The following is a 17,711-nucleotide window of genomic DNA, read 5'->3' as shown; positions in this document are numbered from 1 at the left end:
ATTATTTTGTCCTTAGCAGAGCACTAAACTAGACTTTAAAACTGTGGGATCAAATTCTACTAGAGACCTAGTGAATTAATTACCCTTCAGTGTTCATTTTATTCCTCTGGTCTTAGAGGATACCTACTAAGTGGCAACAATAGTTTTTTCCTTATTAACTGAAAGATAAATAAGATCATACCAATAAAATGCTGTGAAGCTTCATAAGAAAGTGTTTATAAAAGTAAATTATATAGTTGGAATGTGATCACGATTATTTATTGGAGATTATGTCATTTTAATGCTGCAGCATGAATGTACTTAACAGAACCCTGGAACTTTGCTCAGTTTTTATATGGATAGGTTCATCTCTAGAGAATTTTCTGTTACTTGTGTCATGTTTGCCCTTGCCCCACTTCTTTCAATTTCCTCACCCTTGCATGAAACAAAACAAAACAAAAAAACTTTGACTGTTAAGTTGCTGTTGGTTTGTGTATTTTAATACTAATTACTTTGTGTTAGCCCTAGTTTTGCAAATCGATTCTACTGGTGGCAGAAACTTTAGACTTCTAAACCATAAAGAGGCTTCTAATCTCTCATAGGACCTAACTCAGTGTTATGCTTTTAAAAAGTATCCCATTTAATAAATAGGTAGTAAGTATTTGGTTGCTCTCTTAATTTCAGAGAAGTGAATTTTATTTCTTTAAAATTTTCTTATTACACAAATCCAAGTGACTGATTTTTTCATGTTGTTTTGAATTGGTGCATTTGTCATTTAGTGTCACTCTTCTAGAGAAGCTCTGATAGTTGTAATTTATAGATGAACTTTGACTGTGAACAGGCAGATTTGGAAGCCTGACAATTTCTTGCCAGTACTTCTGGTTTCTGAAGGATGTCAGCCCTGAGTCTTTACATACCCACCACATTTTCCAGCAACTGAGGGAATTTTATTTTCCTAAGTTGGACCAATTGCTTCACCTTCTCCTCCTTGAGAAACAGTGGATCTCTCATTTCATTTGAGCCTGTGAGTCTTTTACAGTGAAATTCTAGAAGAGAAGAGGCAGGGAGAGCAGTTAACCACCAAATGTAAAGAAAGATAGCATGATCCCTTGATCTTGAACTCACAGGACAGATTTAATGGTGAAATTATGACATCTTAAAAAAAAAGGAACTGAAAGTCCTGGTAAATTATTTTTTATTTGTTTCTGAGCTTGAGCTCTCTCTTCACAGATTCTTAGATAGTAAAATTACTCTAGAATTTTAGAACATATTGTTCCATGGACAGAGAGGAAATGTCAACTGGGAGACAAATCCTGTCAAAAGCTACCTTAAAATTGTTCTCAACACAATTCATCGTAGGAGCAGAAATTTAAATAAAACTTAGCAGCTTCTAAATTCTAAAATGATGAATGGTAGATAGACAATACTAAGATCTAGTTTTATTTAAGCTACATTTGGAACTTTCTGTAAAAAGAAAGAAACGAGCTTATATCACAAAGAAGTTGGACCTGTAACTTAAACAATATTACTTAGAGAAATCAGCCCATCATTGGATTTCTCTAGGAATTGTTTATGATTAAAAAAAAAAAAACCTACCAAATCTTTCATTGAGAAACATACAAATGTCATAAAGAAATAATTCCTAGAGAACTAGAATAATGGGGTGATTTGTTGCTCTAAAAGGTATCTTTCTAGCAATGACGTCAATTTTTGAGTGAACTAAAAATACCAGTCATTGGTTTATAAGTGATGCCAACCTGGACTTGTGAACCCAAGCTCACAAAGTTGACCTGAAAGTGAGTGAGAGGGCACCACTCTGTTTTCCTCTTTATAAAAGTCAACTAAAAGGAAAAAAATGCCCTTAAAAATTTTAAGTCCTCTTAGTTCTTTCTCCTCCATCTTCTTTTGTAGAGATGGACATTCAGAAGGGAGACAGTCCTATGGATGCTCTCTGTCTCATCTTGGTTATTTTTCAAAATATGCCAAAAGCAACATTTTTCAGATACTGAAAAGTAGCCAACTTATTGTAAATGGAAGAAAGTGCATCAGAAATTAGTGCTGATTGTGGCACTAAGTAGCAATGGCAGCTCTATAAATATAACATGAGTAGTGCCTGAAGATGAAGCACTTTAACATCAAAGAGTTAAAGATCACAGTAGAAAATGCTTTGGAAATGAATTAGCAGTATGTTGCTTCTGGTAGAAAACATGGACCTTCCCTGGAGGGTCCAGTGGTTAAGAATCTGCCTGCCAACACAGGGGACAAGGGTTAGATCCCTGGTCCAGGAAGATCCTACATGCCCCAGAGCATCTCAATCTGTGTACCACAAATACTGAGCCAGAGCTCTTGAGCTGGCAAGCTGCAACTACTGAAGCTCTCATGCCCTAGCGTCTGTGTTCCCCAACGAGAGAAGCCACTACAATGAGAAGCCCATGCACTACAAAAAGAGTAGCCCCCCACTCACCACAACTAGAGAAAAGCCCTCACAGCAATAAAGACCCACTGCAGCCAAAAATAAATAAACAAAAATGGGGGAAAAAGGCAGCAGCTAGATGTTTGCATGTGGAATTAAGAATTAATATGGAATTAATATGGTGCATGCATGCTCAGTCATTCACTCGTGTTCAACTCTTTGTGACCCATGGACTGTAGCCTGTCAGGCTAATCTGTCTATGAGATTTTCCAGACAAGAATCCTGGAGTGTATTGCCATATTCTTCCCCAGGAGATCTTCCCAACCCAGGGATTGGACCTTGTCTCTTGCCTGGGAAGGGGATTCTTTACCCCTGAGCCATCTGGGAAGCCAAGAGTATGGTATTAGTTTGGTTCAAATGTAATTGCAGTTTCAGACCATAAATTTTAAATCCTTATAATAGGTTCAAACACATATTTATTAATCAAACTGGAAATCATTTTAATCAACACATTTTTGCATTGAGAAATAAGCTTGTTACTTCTTGTAGCATAAAAATCCATTCAGGAGTCGACAAACTCTTGGAAAGCATTTTCTGCTTTATGCTGGTTGTGGAAGTGTTTTTCTTGCAAAAACTTGTCAAAATGATGTGTTGTTGCAGGGAAGAATTGGGCCTTTTCTGTTGACCATGACAGCTGCAGCCATTGCAGTTTTTGGTGTATCTCATTGATTTGCTGAGCATACTTCTCAGATGTGGTGGTTTCATCAGAATTCAGAAAGTTGTAGTAGATCAAACTGGCAACAGACCACCAAACAGGAACTACAACTGGTTTTGATGTGAATTTGGCCTTGAAAAGTGCTTTGGAGCATCTTCTTGGTCCACCACTGATTTAGTCATTGCTGGTTGTCATATAAACTCCACTTTTCTTCATATGTCACAATCTGATGGAGAAATGGTTTGTTACTGCATAGAATAAGAGACAATAATGCTTCAAAACAAAATATATATATTTTGATTTTCAGTCAGCTCATGAAGCACCCACTTATCGAGCTTTTTCATCTTACCAATTTACTCCAAATGCCGAAATGACCATAGAATGGTGGACATTAACTTTTTCAGCAATTTCTTGTGTAGTTGTAAGAGAATCAGCTTCAGTAATCCTCTCAATTGGTCATTGTCAATTTCCTATAGCTGACCACTGCACTTCTCATCTTCAAAACTTTTGTCTCCTTTGCAAAAATTCTTGAAACACCACTGGACTGTACATTCGTTAGCAGTTCCTGGGCCAGATGCATTGATGATGCTGCAAGTTGTTTCTGCTGCTTGCAACAGAATAAGAAAATCACTCGAGTTTGCTTTTTGTCTAACATCATTCCACAGTCTAAAATAAACATAAAATATGCAACAAGAAATAATTCATTAGCAAAAATACATAAAGCAAGAAATGTGCATTAAAATGGTGTATAACATAACCACACTTATTTAAGAATGTATTCAAGTATCAAGCAGCTAATTTCAACAATGCAAAACTATAATTACTTTTGCACAACCTAATGTATCATGTCAAAATGGGGAGGAATTCATGCAGTTAAACATTGATAGTGTCTCTGTTAGGACACAGTGTGTTTCATCACACAGGAAACCGATACACAGAAATCTGGGCATCAGCAGCCTGTGCATTAGGAACATGTGGTTCCTTGCTGTGGTGACAGGTCACATGTCCATTTCCTGGGGCTTTGTATTTCAGTGAATGGGCTCCCCCTTTACTTCACTTACTGCTGGTTTTGCTCTAGTAAAAGCTGTTCCCCATCTGTTGATTACATTTCAGTGTCTTCTTCCAGCTCACAGCAGCCTTTCTTTTTGAAAAATAAGAAGGTTCTACAAAATGTAGAAACCATCTGATATCTATGTTGACTTCCTGTGAGGGTACTGACACCTGGTTAGTGATATAATACACACAGTAGGTTACTGTCAGAATGTTTGCTTGTGCATGCTGTCACTCAGTTATATCTGACTCTTTGTGACCCCATGGACTGTAGCCCTCCAGGCTCCTTTTCCATGGAATTTTCCATGGAGTGGGTTGCCATTTCCTCCTCTAGGGGATCTTCCCGACCCAGGAATCAAACCCATGTCTCCTGCATCTCCTGCATTGGCAGGTGAATTCTTTAACAGTGAGTAACTTGGGAAACCCTCAAAATGTTTGTGATAATAGAAATAGGGTGTCTTATAAGTTTAGTTTATTATTTTTCAGTTTTGTTATATTTTATTATTTTCACAAGCTCAAAAATAATCTGGGGCATTTTGTATTGAGATGTATAATTTTGAATAATATTATTTGAAAGTTAATTGTTATAAGAACATATTCCTTTTACACTTAATAAGAAGATAGTGTTATATGTAAATTATCTGTCTATATGGATTTAGTTTCTAATTTATAGAAACAGATATGTTACACAATGATATTCACTTCTACATTCATACAGCCAACAAATATCTATTGAGAACTTGTTAGGCAGGCAGTGTTGCAGACTCTGGGGCTATCATAGTCATCGAGAGACAAAGTCCCTATTTTTTTAGAACTTAAATTCTCTTGGAGAAGAAGGTAAAACAGCCAATGCACGTGTAACAAAGTCTCAGTGCTGATACATGTAAAGGAGAAAAACAAAGCAACTTAAATAGGGGTCAGCTGACAGCATCATTAATAATGGGCAATATCTGTGATCCCTTTGTATCAACTGCTGTTGTAAATTTACTGACTGATTTTATACTCTAACAATATTAGGAGCTATCCATCTTTATTAATATGATGTTATGGTCTTACTTTAGAGTTTAGGAAGCTAAGATTAGAACTTTCCCAGTTGACAGAACTGGGCAGGATGTATGTCCAGGCTGTCTGGCTTTAAGCCTCCTATTTTTAGCTCTAAAATTTTCAGATGACAAGAATGTGGAAGGAATATTATGATGAACACATATACACTTCACCTTGATTCAGTTCAGTTCAGTCGCTCAGTCGTGTCTGACTCTTTGCTATGCCATGAACCACAGCACGCCAGGCCTCCCTGTCCATTACCAACTCCCAGAGTCCACCCAAACTCATGTCCATTGAGTCGGTGATGCCATCCAACCAGCTCATCCTCTGTCATCCCCTTCTCCTCCTACCTTCAATCTTTCCCAGCATCAGGGTCTTTTCAAATGAGTCAGCTCTTCGTATCAGGTGGCCATAGTATTGGAGTTTCAGCTTCAACATCAGTCCTTCCAATGAATAGTCAGGACTGATTTCCTTTAGGATGGACTGGTTGGATCTCCCTGCAGTCCAAGGGACTCTCAAGAGTCTTCTCCAACACCACAGTTCAAAAGCATCAATTCTTCGGCGCTCAGCTTTCTTTATAGTCCAACTCTCACATTCATACATGACCACTGGAAAAACCATAGCATTGACTAGATGGACCTTTGCTGGCAAAGTAGTGTCTCTGCTTTCTAATATGCTGTCTAGGTTGGTCATAACTTTCCTTCCAAGGAGTAAGCGTCTTTTAATTTCATGGCTGCAATCACCATCTGCAGTGATTTTGGAGCCCAGAAAAGTAAAGTCAACCACTGTTTCCCCATCTATTTGTCATGAAGTGATGGGACTGGATGCCATGATCTTAGTTTTCTGAATGTTGAGCTTTAAGCCAACTTTTTCACTCTCCTTCTTCACTTTCATCAAGAGGCTCTTTAGGTTTTCTTCACTTTCTGCCATAAGGGTGGTATCATCTGCATATCTGAGGTTATTGATATTTCTCCCAGCAATCTTGATTCCAGCTTGTGCTTCCTCCAGCCCAGCATTTCTCATGATGTACTCTGCATATAAGTTAAATAAGCAGGGTGACAATATACAGCCTTGATGTACTCCTTTTCCTATTTGGAACCAGTCTCTTGTTCCATGTCCAGTTCTAACTGTTGCTTCCTGACCTGCATATAGGTTTCTCAAGAGGCAGGTCAGGTGGTCTGGTATGCTGTGAAAGTGCTGCACTCAATATGCCAGCAAATTTGGAAAACTCAGCAGTGGCCACAGGACTGGAAAAGGTCAGTTTTCATTCCAATCCCAAAGAAAGGCAATGCCAAAGAATGCCCAAACTACCACACAATTGCACTCATCTCACACGCTAGTAAGTAATGCTCAAAATTCTCCAAGCCAGGCTTCAGCAATACATGAACCTTGAACTTCCAGATTTTCAAGCTGGTTTTAGAAAAGTAAGAGGAACCAGAGATCAAATTGCCAACATCTGCTGGATCATCGAAAAAGCAAGAGAGTTCCAGAAAATCATCTATTTCTGCTTTATTGATTATGCCAAAGCCTTTGACTGTGTGGATCACAATAAACTGTGGAAAATTCTGAAAGAGATGGGCATACCAGACCACCTGTCCTGCCTCTTGAGAAACCTGTATACAGGTCAGGAAGCAACAGTTAGAAATGGACATGGAACATATTTAATCCTAATTCAGAGTTCCCCTTTTTTAGGATTGGACTCCATTAGAAGCATAATTCAAGGGCACACTCAATAGAAGTGCACATTCAATTTAGGATGCCACTAAAATGCTGCTCACTCACCCTTAGTGTTTTGTCATTTGACTTTGTAATGTGTCAGGTAACTTATTGGCCATCACCTGTCAATCTCTTGGTCTCTTGATTTGAAGTGTATTTCTTCTTTGTTCTTTAACTTCAGGTTACACACACATAACACACACACACACACACAAACACAGAGCCTCAGTTTGGTTCTTGCTCTATAATATTTCTCCAAAATAAATATTCATTGAACTGATACCTACCACCAAAAGTACTTTCAGATTATCTTTGGTGAGTGAAATTTTTTTTTAATCTTATGAGTAGAATTTTATGAATATAGATTAAACACCACCTATATCTGTATCCTAGGGGAAATAAGATATTGTATCTGGTTTTTGGTGAATTTTCATTCACTGCAAGACATTTATGACATTGAAGAAAATTGACTTAATTGGTTACTATTTATAGGAGCAAACTTGGGAAAGAAGCACCAGAATAGGTTCCAGGATTTTTAATGTATAAGATGCAGTCTATCATTTTTAGAATTTGTATATTTTAAACTTTACACAATGGCAAAGTTCTGATAAGCTTATATCTTTAGAGAACCAATTTTCTGTAATTTAAAAAAATTTTCTTTAGTGTACAAACTCCTATGTAAAACGTACTTTGGGAAACTTGACTCAACCATAAAGATCTTTAAACTTTTCTGTTTAAATCACATTGGGAGAAATAGGTTCACTTTTTGAGAAACTTCCTTAACTATTCTCTAGGTGGGTGTCTGATGGATATCAGATGACAGGGGTGGGGGAGACAGATCTTTCTGTCCTGAGTTGACTCCACCATATTTCTTAGTGAACACTCATCAGAGGGAGCTCTCCCCATCATCTGGCTGTACATGTAAGATACGTAAGAATTCCTGAGGATGTCAGAGCTCTAATGTCTAAGGGGCTTGTCTGCTTCAGTAGTGTTTGTTTAGAAAAATGTTGTTCTTTCTGTGTCCACAGGTACAACTTAAAGAAACCATCAGAAGTCTTCCTGATGGAATGTATACTGAATTAGTAGAATCAGGATTGAACTTGAGTGTTGGACAGAGACAACTGCTGTGCCTTGCCAGGGCTATTCTCAGGAAAAATAAGATATTGATTATTGACAAAGCCACATCAAATGTGGATCCAAGGTATGGAGTTGAGACCCAGGAGGAAACCTGGGATTCAAATTTTAAATGTGGTATAGAGGAAACATTTAGTGATGTTTAGAAATGTTTCTAAGTGCTCTCTTTGCCACAAAGATATCTCTTAATAATATTAATTCCAGAAAATAAAGGAAGAAACCAAGATATGTTATACGGTGTTAATGTTGCTATGAGGCATCCAAAGAGAGCTAAATTCCTAAATCCAGCTCCTGTTAGTTTCCATCAATTTTGAGGGAAAGTGATTTTCCATTATTTTATGAAAAATATAAAATTTCTAAATAGACTTTTTATACTTAGCTTTTAGAAACAAGATTTTGTGTTAAAGTATTGATTTTTTTTTTTTTTTGAGGAGGGTGAAAAAGTTGGCTTAAAGCTCAACATTCTGAAAACTAAGATCATGGTATCCAGTCCCATCACTTCATGGCAAATAGATGGGGAAACAGTGGAAACAGTGGCTGACTTATTTTTCTGGGCTCCAAAATCACTGCAGATGGTGATTGCAGCCATGAAATTAAAAGACGCTTACTCCTTGGAAGGAAAGTTATGACCAAACTAGACAGCTTATTAAAAAGCAGAGACACTACTTTGCCAACAAAGGTCCATCTAGTCAAGGCTATGGTTTTTCCATTGGTCATGTATGAATGTGAGAGTTGGACTATAAAGAAAGCTGAGCGCCGAAGAATTGATGCTTTTGAACTGTGGTGTTGGAGATGGCTCCTGAGAGTCCCTTGGATTGCAAGGAGATCCAACCAGTCCATCCTAAAGGAAATCAGTCCTAATATTCATTGGAAGGACTGATGCTGAAGCTGAAACTCTAATACTTTGGCCACCTGCTGTGAAGAGTTGACTCATTGGAAAAGACCCCGATGCTGGGAAAGATTGAGGGCGGAGGAGAAGGGGATGACAGAGGATGAGATGGTTGGATGGCATCACCGACTCAAAGGACACGAGTTTGGGTGGACTCCGGGAGTTGGTGATGGACAGGGAGGCCTGGCATGCTACGGTTCATGGGGTCACAAAGAGTCAGACATGACTGAGCGACTGAACTGATTGATTTTTTAGAAGCATTATGAAAATAGCATATGGTACTTTTAAGTCTCAAGTCTGCTTTTCCTGTCTTTACTGAAACAAATCAACTTCTTTGATTCCAGAACTGATCAGTTAGTAAAAAAAGAAATTCGTAAGAAATTTGCCCAGTGCACTGTGCTGACCATCACCCACAGATTGAGCACCATTATTGACAGTGACAGGATAATGGTAAGACCCTCACCTGAGAAAATTCAGTTGTTTCAATTTATGTTCAATTTTTCAACTTATAAAACTTTCCAACTGTATAACTTTAAAACTTATCCTTCCCTGTAAAACTTAATAGGAACCTCCAGTAATTTAATTTTCTCTTAGTTTCTCCTCTCATTCCTGACAATAAAAATATTAATACTTACCTATACTTTCAGATTGGGCTATTAAATAATATATGCAAATAGTCTTATATTGTCCCATTAAAACTTTATTTGAATGTCATTTTTTAAAGGTGGCTAACCATGAAAACATTCAAATCTAAGTAACAGCTTCATATTTCAGAGTGGCAGAACATAATTATTTTCACTGTGTCACAATTGTTTCAGCATTTTTGGATTCCCTTAATCAAAAAATTAGCCTCTAATTTAGACTACCAGGAGGTTATTGACTAAGGTTGCAGAATTTATCAGCTGTTGCTCTCGGAGGGGAGTCCATGAAAATAAAGAGCCTGGAGAGAACAACAGTATTTCAGCAGGAAGGATTTTTATTATAGGAAACTTGTTACATAGGAATTAGAGGGCTAGAAAAATGAAAGGAAACTCTGAGGTAATGATTTTAGGAAGCAGCTACCGTGTCCTAGGACAGATCTCCAGACCTAAGAACTCAGAAGAGAGGCCCTAAAGAGTTGGTGTTCAGACCTCCAAGGAGAGGTCACTGCCCAGTTGCTGGACATGTCTGTGAGAGAGCACAATAGGGCTGGTTCTCCGTGTGCTAGTAGAAGTTGGGAGCTGGAATCAGGTCCCACTGCTGAAATGATGCTGCAGGAGTAGTGGAAACCAGGTACATCGTTAGCTCTGATTCCTACCTTCAGTCTCCCTCTAGTGCCTTTTCTACTGGCAGAACTTCACACAGGGCTAGCTGGCCACATAGCCTCTGAAATGTGACTTGCAGAGACCCAAACTTTGCATCACAGATGAGAGTGTAGAAAGAAAGGTAGTTCAGGGCATGAGAGACTGTAGATAAACAGCCAGCAAGTCTCTCTCACAGAAGTTCCTGACTCTGCACATACAACAGGCTCCAAGCTTTGGTCTCTGGATATCTGTCTAGCATCTTCCTTCCTGGTTGATTGGCTTCTTCTTCCTTATAATTTAATATTTCCTTCCTTAGCTTTATTTTATTTTCTTCCTCTATTACTTTTCTCTTATTCATCTTCTCTCTTTTTTGTTCTTTCCCTATGTTGCTTGCTGAGTTTCAATAAATGTTAGGGTGTGACTTTACAAAATGGTAAGGAAAGCATCGCTCAAAGGTACAACCTTTGGCTGCATATAATCCCAAAAGAATGCAAGTTACTTCTAGGTATCTTGATGGTCTATAGTAAACAGGTAATAATCTGTAATGAATGGTCAGTAACACTCAAACTTCCTTATATCCAGTAATAATGGAGCTGTCTCTTTTATCACAGTTTCTGGAATATCACCTCCCACTGTACTTCACATGCATTGTCAGGTGGGATCATCAGTGGGGACTGAGTAGATACCAGACTGTCAGAACTGAGGCAGTGCCTGTAGCCTCACTCCCCAAGCTGGATTTGCCCAGAAGGGAGCTCTGGGGAGGCAGAAGACAGGAGTGGGGCATTCCCAACCAAAGGGATGCTCTAACCTACAAACAATGTGTCCAGTCATCTGAATTAGAACATCATAGTGGGAAGCAGACTTTTACTGACTTTTGTGAGGGACCAGGTGACATTCCAAGATTTCAGGACAGTGACTGTTAAATTCCAGAAATGCTATTTAGCATCAGGCATCCTTAGTCCCTCGTTTTGTGTTCTTGAATGCTAATTGGAAAAGTAACCTTTTATTTCTATTTTAACCTGTCACTTCGTTGTTCTTACCTCTCAGCACTGTATTTTGAAGACTGTCGCCAAAAGCACCCTTCTTCCATAATAAAGGAATCATGCTGTGAAATTTACCTGTTTGAAGCCTTCTGTCAGGCTTTAGAGGCAGCAATAAAAAGATGACTTGATCTCCAGGTTAGTTAGGGTTCAGTTCAAATAAATCCTTTGTTAATAAATGTACCAGGGAGCTTTATTTTTGGTTTTTGATATTCTAGCATTAATATTCTAGCTAGAATTGATTAATTCTAGCAATATTCTAGCAGCTTCTCTTTATTATCTAATTCTTAGAAATACTGTCACCTTGTAATGTGTGATTGATGAGTGAAACAGTGAGGAAAGACATAATTTGGAAAGTGTGTCAGCTGGTCAGTCCTAAAGTGTTATCCCTCAGCACCTGATCCACAGATGTGAATATCTGTGTCCTGTTAACCAATCAGCTTTATTGCAGTTACCAGAATATGTTAATTTGTTTAATGCCTTATATTACTGGTATCTCCTAGTAAATTTCTGTAACCTCAAATTTTTCTCAATTGGTCAGTGTATTTGAATAAATCTTTAATGTAATTTAACAAAGCAATTTACAGCCTGGCCTGTCCCCACCTTTCTAGCTTTGTCCTACTCTGCCCTCCCTCTTACCTCTATAGCTAAAACCACCTTGATTATCTTTCAGTTCTCCAAATGCAGTGTTCACTCTCTCTCCTAATTGTGCCTTCTCTCTCGACTGTTGGTGGCTGAGACTAAGGTATTGGCAGTGAAAATGGTGAGATGATTGGATTTGGGGGAGATAGCAAAGTGTAGCCAAGTGGACTATGCAATGGATTGAACGTGGGATCCGAGAGCAGAGAGAGTCGATGTTGATTTCTGAGTGTGGAGACTGAGCACCTGGGTGAATGTGGAAGATGGAGAGAGATGAAAATGCAAGGTTTCTTTTGTAGCCTGTCACCTTTGCAATGACTGACCTTGTTTTCCATGGAGAATCTTGCCCTTCATTGTGGAGCTACCTTTTCCACTCCTATGTGGGGAGACCTTCAGTTTAGGGCTCCCTGGTTGAGGTCATCAGTGATGTCACAGGGAGGTCCCACCAGGAGATGTAAACTTGACCTTTTGTTTAAATCTTTCTCCCAGCTGGTTGTGGTTGTTGACTCCTTTGGTAGGAATGACAGGATTAGACCTCGTGGGACCTAAGAGACAGGCATCCCCAAGCTTCAGAGTTGGGAAATTGTCCTGTGTGCTCCATCCACCACAGGTGTGAACCTTATATTTTATTCTAGAGCTTCTGATTACCATTTGGCTTTCAATTCAGGAAAAAACATCACAAATAGTGTGCTTTCTCAAATCTTTGAGATTTTTTGAGACAGTTTCTTTTATTGCTTGCTTTAGAAATACAGACACCTTGTTTTATTGCACTTCCCAGGTAGCGCATTTTTTTTTTTTTTTAAACAAATTAAGGTTTTTGTCAAGCAAGTCAAACAGGTCTGTAGACACCATTTTTCCAACAGCATTTGCTCACTCCATGTCTGTGTCACTGTTTGGTAATTCTCACAATATGTCTAACTTTTTCACCATCATTGCATATTATGGTGATCTGTGATCAGTAATCTTTGGTGTTACTGCCAAGACAAGCTGAAGTCTCCAATGATGATTAGTAATTTTTAGCAATAAATTGTTTTTATCTTAAGGTCTGTACATTGTTTTTTTTTTCAGACACAATGCTATTGTGCACTTGTTAGGCTATAGTGTAAACATAACTTCTATACATCCTGGAAACCAGAAATTTTGGTGACTCACCTTATTGTAATATTAACTTCATTCTGCTGTTCTGGAACTGAACCTACTATATCTCCAAGGAATGCCTGTACCTCTTTCCTTTCTGGAAAACAGGTGATTTTCTGTTCTAAAAGCTTTAAGGACATAAAGCCTACTCAATCAATCAGCTGTGAAGCCTGATATCCGGAGGGTGGGACAAGCCAGCCTCAGGGAGGGATTGGGGAAGTAGCAGATGCTAATGAAGGGCATAACCAACAGTGCTGTCACTGTAAAGTCTTGTAATTACAAAAATTTAAGGTGTAATAATTACATGTTATTTCACTGGCAAATTCTTAAATAAAAGGATTGTTGGGAAATAACTGTGATCTAATTAATAGCTTTGTTTATGTGTTTGGCTCTCCAAGGGATTTACCCTGCTTTGGTTCATCAAATTCCAGTAATGAGTTAGGCTAAGAATTCTATTTTACAAAGATATTCCCTCAATTTTAATTTTATTAAACATGATGGAGTCATAATGACAGCTAATTTGATATTCTTCATTTGCTCCAAAACAGTGGAGTAAGTAGACAAATTAGAAATCCTCTTTCTTCTAAAATTCACCACTATCTCTGCATTAAAGGCTTCTTCCTGTAGTTCTCAGGATTAACTGTGTGCTTTTGACCTGTTTTCTCTTCAGCCAATTGCACAGCTGTTCCCTCTAATTCCTGCACATTGCAGTCTTTGTATCACCCAGATTCTCTCTGGTAGTGTGAACAAAGGAAGCATATGACAATCTGCACTTGCTCTAAAAATGTTTTTGTCTATGGTCAACACTTTCACTGTCTGCAGTTGTTCTTTGGAAATGAATGATGAAGGACCAAAACCAGGAATAGAAATCTGGGATTCCATCTCTTTTGTTTATAGACAATCTTATGCTTTTATATTCTTTACCTCTTTAGAGTTCTTCCCAGAAAAATCAAAACCAGAAACTATTGTAACATACCCACCTGGAAAGCACAAAAAAACCTCATACCTAACTAGAGTTTTACTTAAATTCTGTTTTTCATCTTCATGGAACATTTCTTTCATAAGCCTACATGGCTGAAGTTAGAACATTTTAGAAGAGAAAATCTCCTTCAAACACATGCCAAGATATTTCATTCAAGTTTTTAGAGGAAAGATAACTAATATGGATGTAGAAAGCACAATCAGGGAGAATAAATGATGGGGGGAGGGTGCTTATGTACAAAGGCAGCAGCTTTAGGACAGTGGCTGTGGAGGTCACCATTACCCAGCCTTCATCATTCCCTCAGTGAGAAGTATGATTTATTATTTCAAGACCTAAAAAAGGATTTTGAGTCAACACTTGCCACATTGTCCAGTCTCTGAGAAAATCAGAGGCACCTATTTTGCCAAAGAGGGACCCCCTTCCAAGGTTGGACAACTGTCCCTGTGTCACCTAGCAGCCAGACACAGAAGTCTGACACTCAGATCTTCCCCTCACAACTCTACTTGTCACTAAGCAGGATCTCCCTTTGTTGCTTATCCCCATTTTCTGGCATGTCTTTCTTACCTCTCCCTGTAGCCATCCCATTATCCCTGGGACATCCTGTAAATGAAAATGGATCAAATTATTTTTAAATGGATCCATTTAATTTTTTTGCCTAGGACAACTACCTGAAATATCTGCTGATACACAGGCCTAATAAGCACATTTTCATTGAGTTTTTGTAATTGACCAACTCAAACAATATAATGTGTTTTTCCTTAACCTACTAGAGCTTGACAAGCAATTTAAGGTTGGGGTTCCTGGAGAAGTTCTAGGGTTGAGGGATTATTATTATTATACCAATGAGAATGTGTGGTTTATAATTTAACTTGGGTTACAGGAAGAGTGGAGATATATCAGGACATTACAGGAGACTTTTCTTATAAGGGATGTTAAAAATTCAAAATTATACCTATTTTCTATACATAAAGAGCATTTAGATTTGCTTTATATTTATTTCTTCTGAAATATCTGTAATCTTTGACAAAGCAGTAAATGTGAAGGGTCAGTTGATAATTAAATTCCTGGGCTATTCTCAGTCTGTGTCCCATTGCAGCTCTTGTAATCCCTGATGTGAGCCCTGATTGCATTGCACCCTTGTTCCTTTCCACTCTCCTTCCTCTCTGACTCCCTCTTCTTCATCTTTCTCCTTTCCAGTATTTTCCACAGATGTGTTTTAAGCCTCCATCTTCAACCCTGTCTTATCGCTCCCTCATTTCCCCTCTCACTCTTCCTCTTGCCTATAGTCATCTACCCTAGGACATGAAGTCCTCCAGGTTCACATCCCTCATCCTGTCATCCCTGTATCCCCTGGTTTAGCTGTTCCCCATGCCAGCTGGACTCATCTTCCCCTTGATCTCACCCTGTAGTCTTGACAAACCACACCACTGGGGGCAGTGGGTCAGCCAACCATGCCCCAAATTTAGTTTCCTTTGTATTTAGCTTTCAGCCAGCATGTATTATGTGCCTGTTACCTGTCATGGTCAGTGCCAGGGTCCTGAGATCCAATGCTGAACAAGGGAAACTACATAACCCTGCCCTTAAGGAGCTGCCAGGCTCACCTCCAGTCCACTTGGCTATGTTGTTCCCTGTGTTTGGAATGACCACTGTCCTCCTACCCAGCCCCATTTCTGCATGTTAAAGTCTATCTGTTCTTCAAGACCCAGTTCACTGCCCTCTCTCCTCCTTGAAGCTCATCCTCAGAACCTCTGACCAGAAGTTATCTCTTCTGTTGGTAACTTCTCCCTGTTGTGCTTTTTCCCCTGCATTATAGACACTTGAGGATTTTCTTCTCTCTCTCTCTTCTCAGTACATGCTCCCTAAGGGCAGGAGTGGGGACTTACATATGTTTACCTCTTCTATAGTATCCTGCATAATGAGAGAAATACACTTAAGCATGCAATAAGAGTTTGCTGAATAAATTCAGAAATTAATGAAAATTTACTTGTGTTCCTTAAATGTGTTTTGGCCATATGTTACTCCTTTTTTAAAACATGAAGTATAGTTGATTTACAATATTGCTTTAGTTACAGTTATAGCAGTGATTCACTTAAATATGTGTATGTTTTTCAGAATATTTTCCATTATAGGTAATTACAGGATATCGGATATAATTCCCTGTGTTATACAGTAAGTCCTTTTTATCTGTTTCATGTATAGTAGTTTGTATCTGTTGATCCTACAGTCTTACTTTATATGCCTCCTTCCTTTATCTTTTGGTAACCATAAGTTTATTTTCTGTGTCTGTAAGTCTGTTTCTATTTTATTATAGATTTGTTTGTATTATTTTTAGGTTCTACATATAAGTGATATCATATTTGTCTTTCCCTGTCTGATTTACCTCACTTAGTATGATATTCTCTAGGTTCACTCATGTTGGTGCAAATGGCAATATTTCATCATTTTTAGGGCTGAATAATATTCCACTATGTGTATATGTATGTGTGTACATGTATACATTCATATATGTGGGTATATATACACACACATATAGATGTCACATTTTCTTAAACCGATTATCTGTTGGTGGGCACTTGGGTTGTTTCCCTTCATTGGTTATTGTAAATAATGTTGCTATGAATGTTGGAGTGTATTTATCTATTTGAATTAGGGTTTTCATCTTTTCTGGATACATGCCCAGTAGTGAGGTTGTTAGATCATATGGTAGCTCTATTTTCAGTTTTTTTTTAAATAATTATTTTAATTGGAAGCTAATAACTTTATAATATTGTAGTGGTTTTTCCCTGATAATGAGTGATGTTCAGCATCTTTTCATGTGTTTGTTAGCCATCTGTATGTCTTTGGAGAAATGTCTGTTGAGTTCTTTGGCCCATTTTTTGATTGGATCATTAATTTTTCTAGAATTGAGCTGTGGGAGCTGCTTGTATATTTTTGAAATTAATTTGTCAGTTGCTTCGTTTGCTATTATTTTCTCCCATTCTAAGGCTGTCTACTCACCTTGCTTATAGTTTCCTTCATTGTGCAAAAGCTTTTAAATTTAATTATGTCCCACTTGTGTATTTTTGCTTTTATTTCCATTATTCTGGGAGGTGGGTCATAGAGGATCCTGCTGTGATTTATGTCAGAGAGTATTTTACCTATGTTTTCCTCTAGGAGTTTTATAGTTTCTGGTCTTACATTTAGATCTTTAATCCATTTTGAGTTTATTTTTGTGTATGGTGTTAGAAAGTGTTGTAGTTTCATTCTTTTACAAATGATTGACCAGTTTTCCCAGCACCACTTGTTAAAGAGATTGTCTTTTCTCCATTGTATATTCTTGCCTCTTTGTCAAAGATAAGGTGTCCATAGGTGTGTGGATTTATCTCTGGGCTTTCTATTTTGTTCCATTCATCTATATTTCTGGCTTTGTGCCAGGACCATACTGTCTTGATGACTGTAGCTTTGTAGTATAGTCTGAAGTTAGGTAGGTTGATTCCTTCAGTTCCATTCTTCTTTCTCAAGATTGCTTTGGCTATTCGAGGTTTTTTTGTATTTGCATACAAATTGTGAATTTATTTGTTCTAGTTCTCTGGAAAATACCATTGGTAGTTTGATAGGGATTGTGTTGAATCTAGAGATTGCTTCGGGTTCAGCTCAGATCAGTCGCTCAGTCATGTCCGACTCTTTGCAACCCCATGAACCGCAGCACAC

The 17,711-nt window shown here is 38.2% G+C and overlaps 1 protein-coding gene across 1 annotated transcript in view; it reads left to right on the top strand.

Annotated features, from left to right (window-relative positions):
- LOC133049371 (ATP-binding cassette sub-family C member 4-like) overlaps positions 1 to 11,336 on the top strand; it is a 157,169-nt gene extending 145,833 nt beyond the window's left edge. Inside the window, exons 29-31 of the mRNA XM_061133344.1 lie at positions 7,946 to 8,118; positions 9,285 to 9,390; positions 11,271 to 11,336. Coding sequence (XP_060989327.1) covers positions 7,946 to 8,118; positions 9,285 to 9,390; positions 11,271 to 11,315 — 324 coding nt within the window. The 3' untranslated portion in view covers positions 11,316 to 11,336. The remainder of the gene's footprint in view (positions 1 to 7,945; positions 8,119 to 9,284; positions 9,391 to 11,270) is intronic.
- The last annotated feature ends 6,375 nt before the right edge of the window (positions 11,337 to 17,711 follow it).

Source organism: Dama dama, chromosome 30 (assembly GCF_033118175.1).
Source record: "Dama dama isolate Ldn47 chromosome 30, ASM3311817v1, whole genome shotgun sequence".
NCBI lineage: Eukaryota > Metazoa > Chordata > Mammalia > Artiodactyla > Cervidae > Dama > Dama dama.
This window is presented reverse-complemented; position numbering and strand designations above follow the sequence as displayed.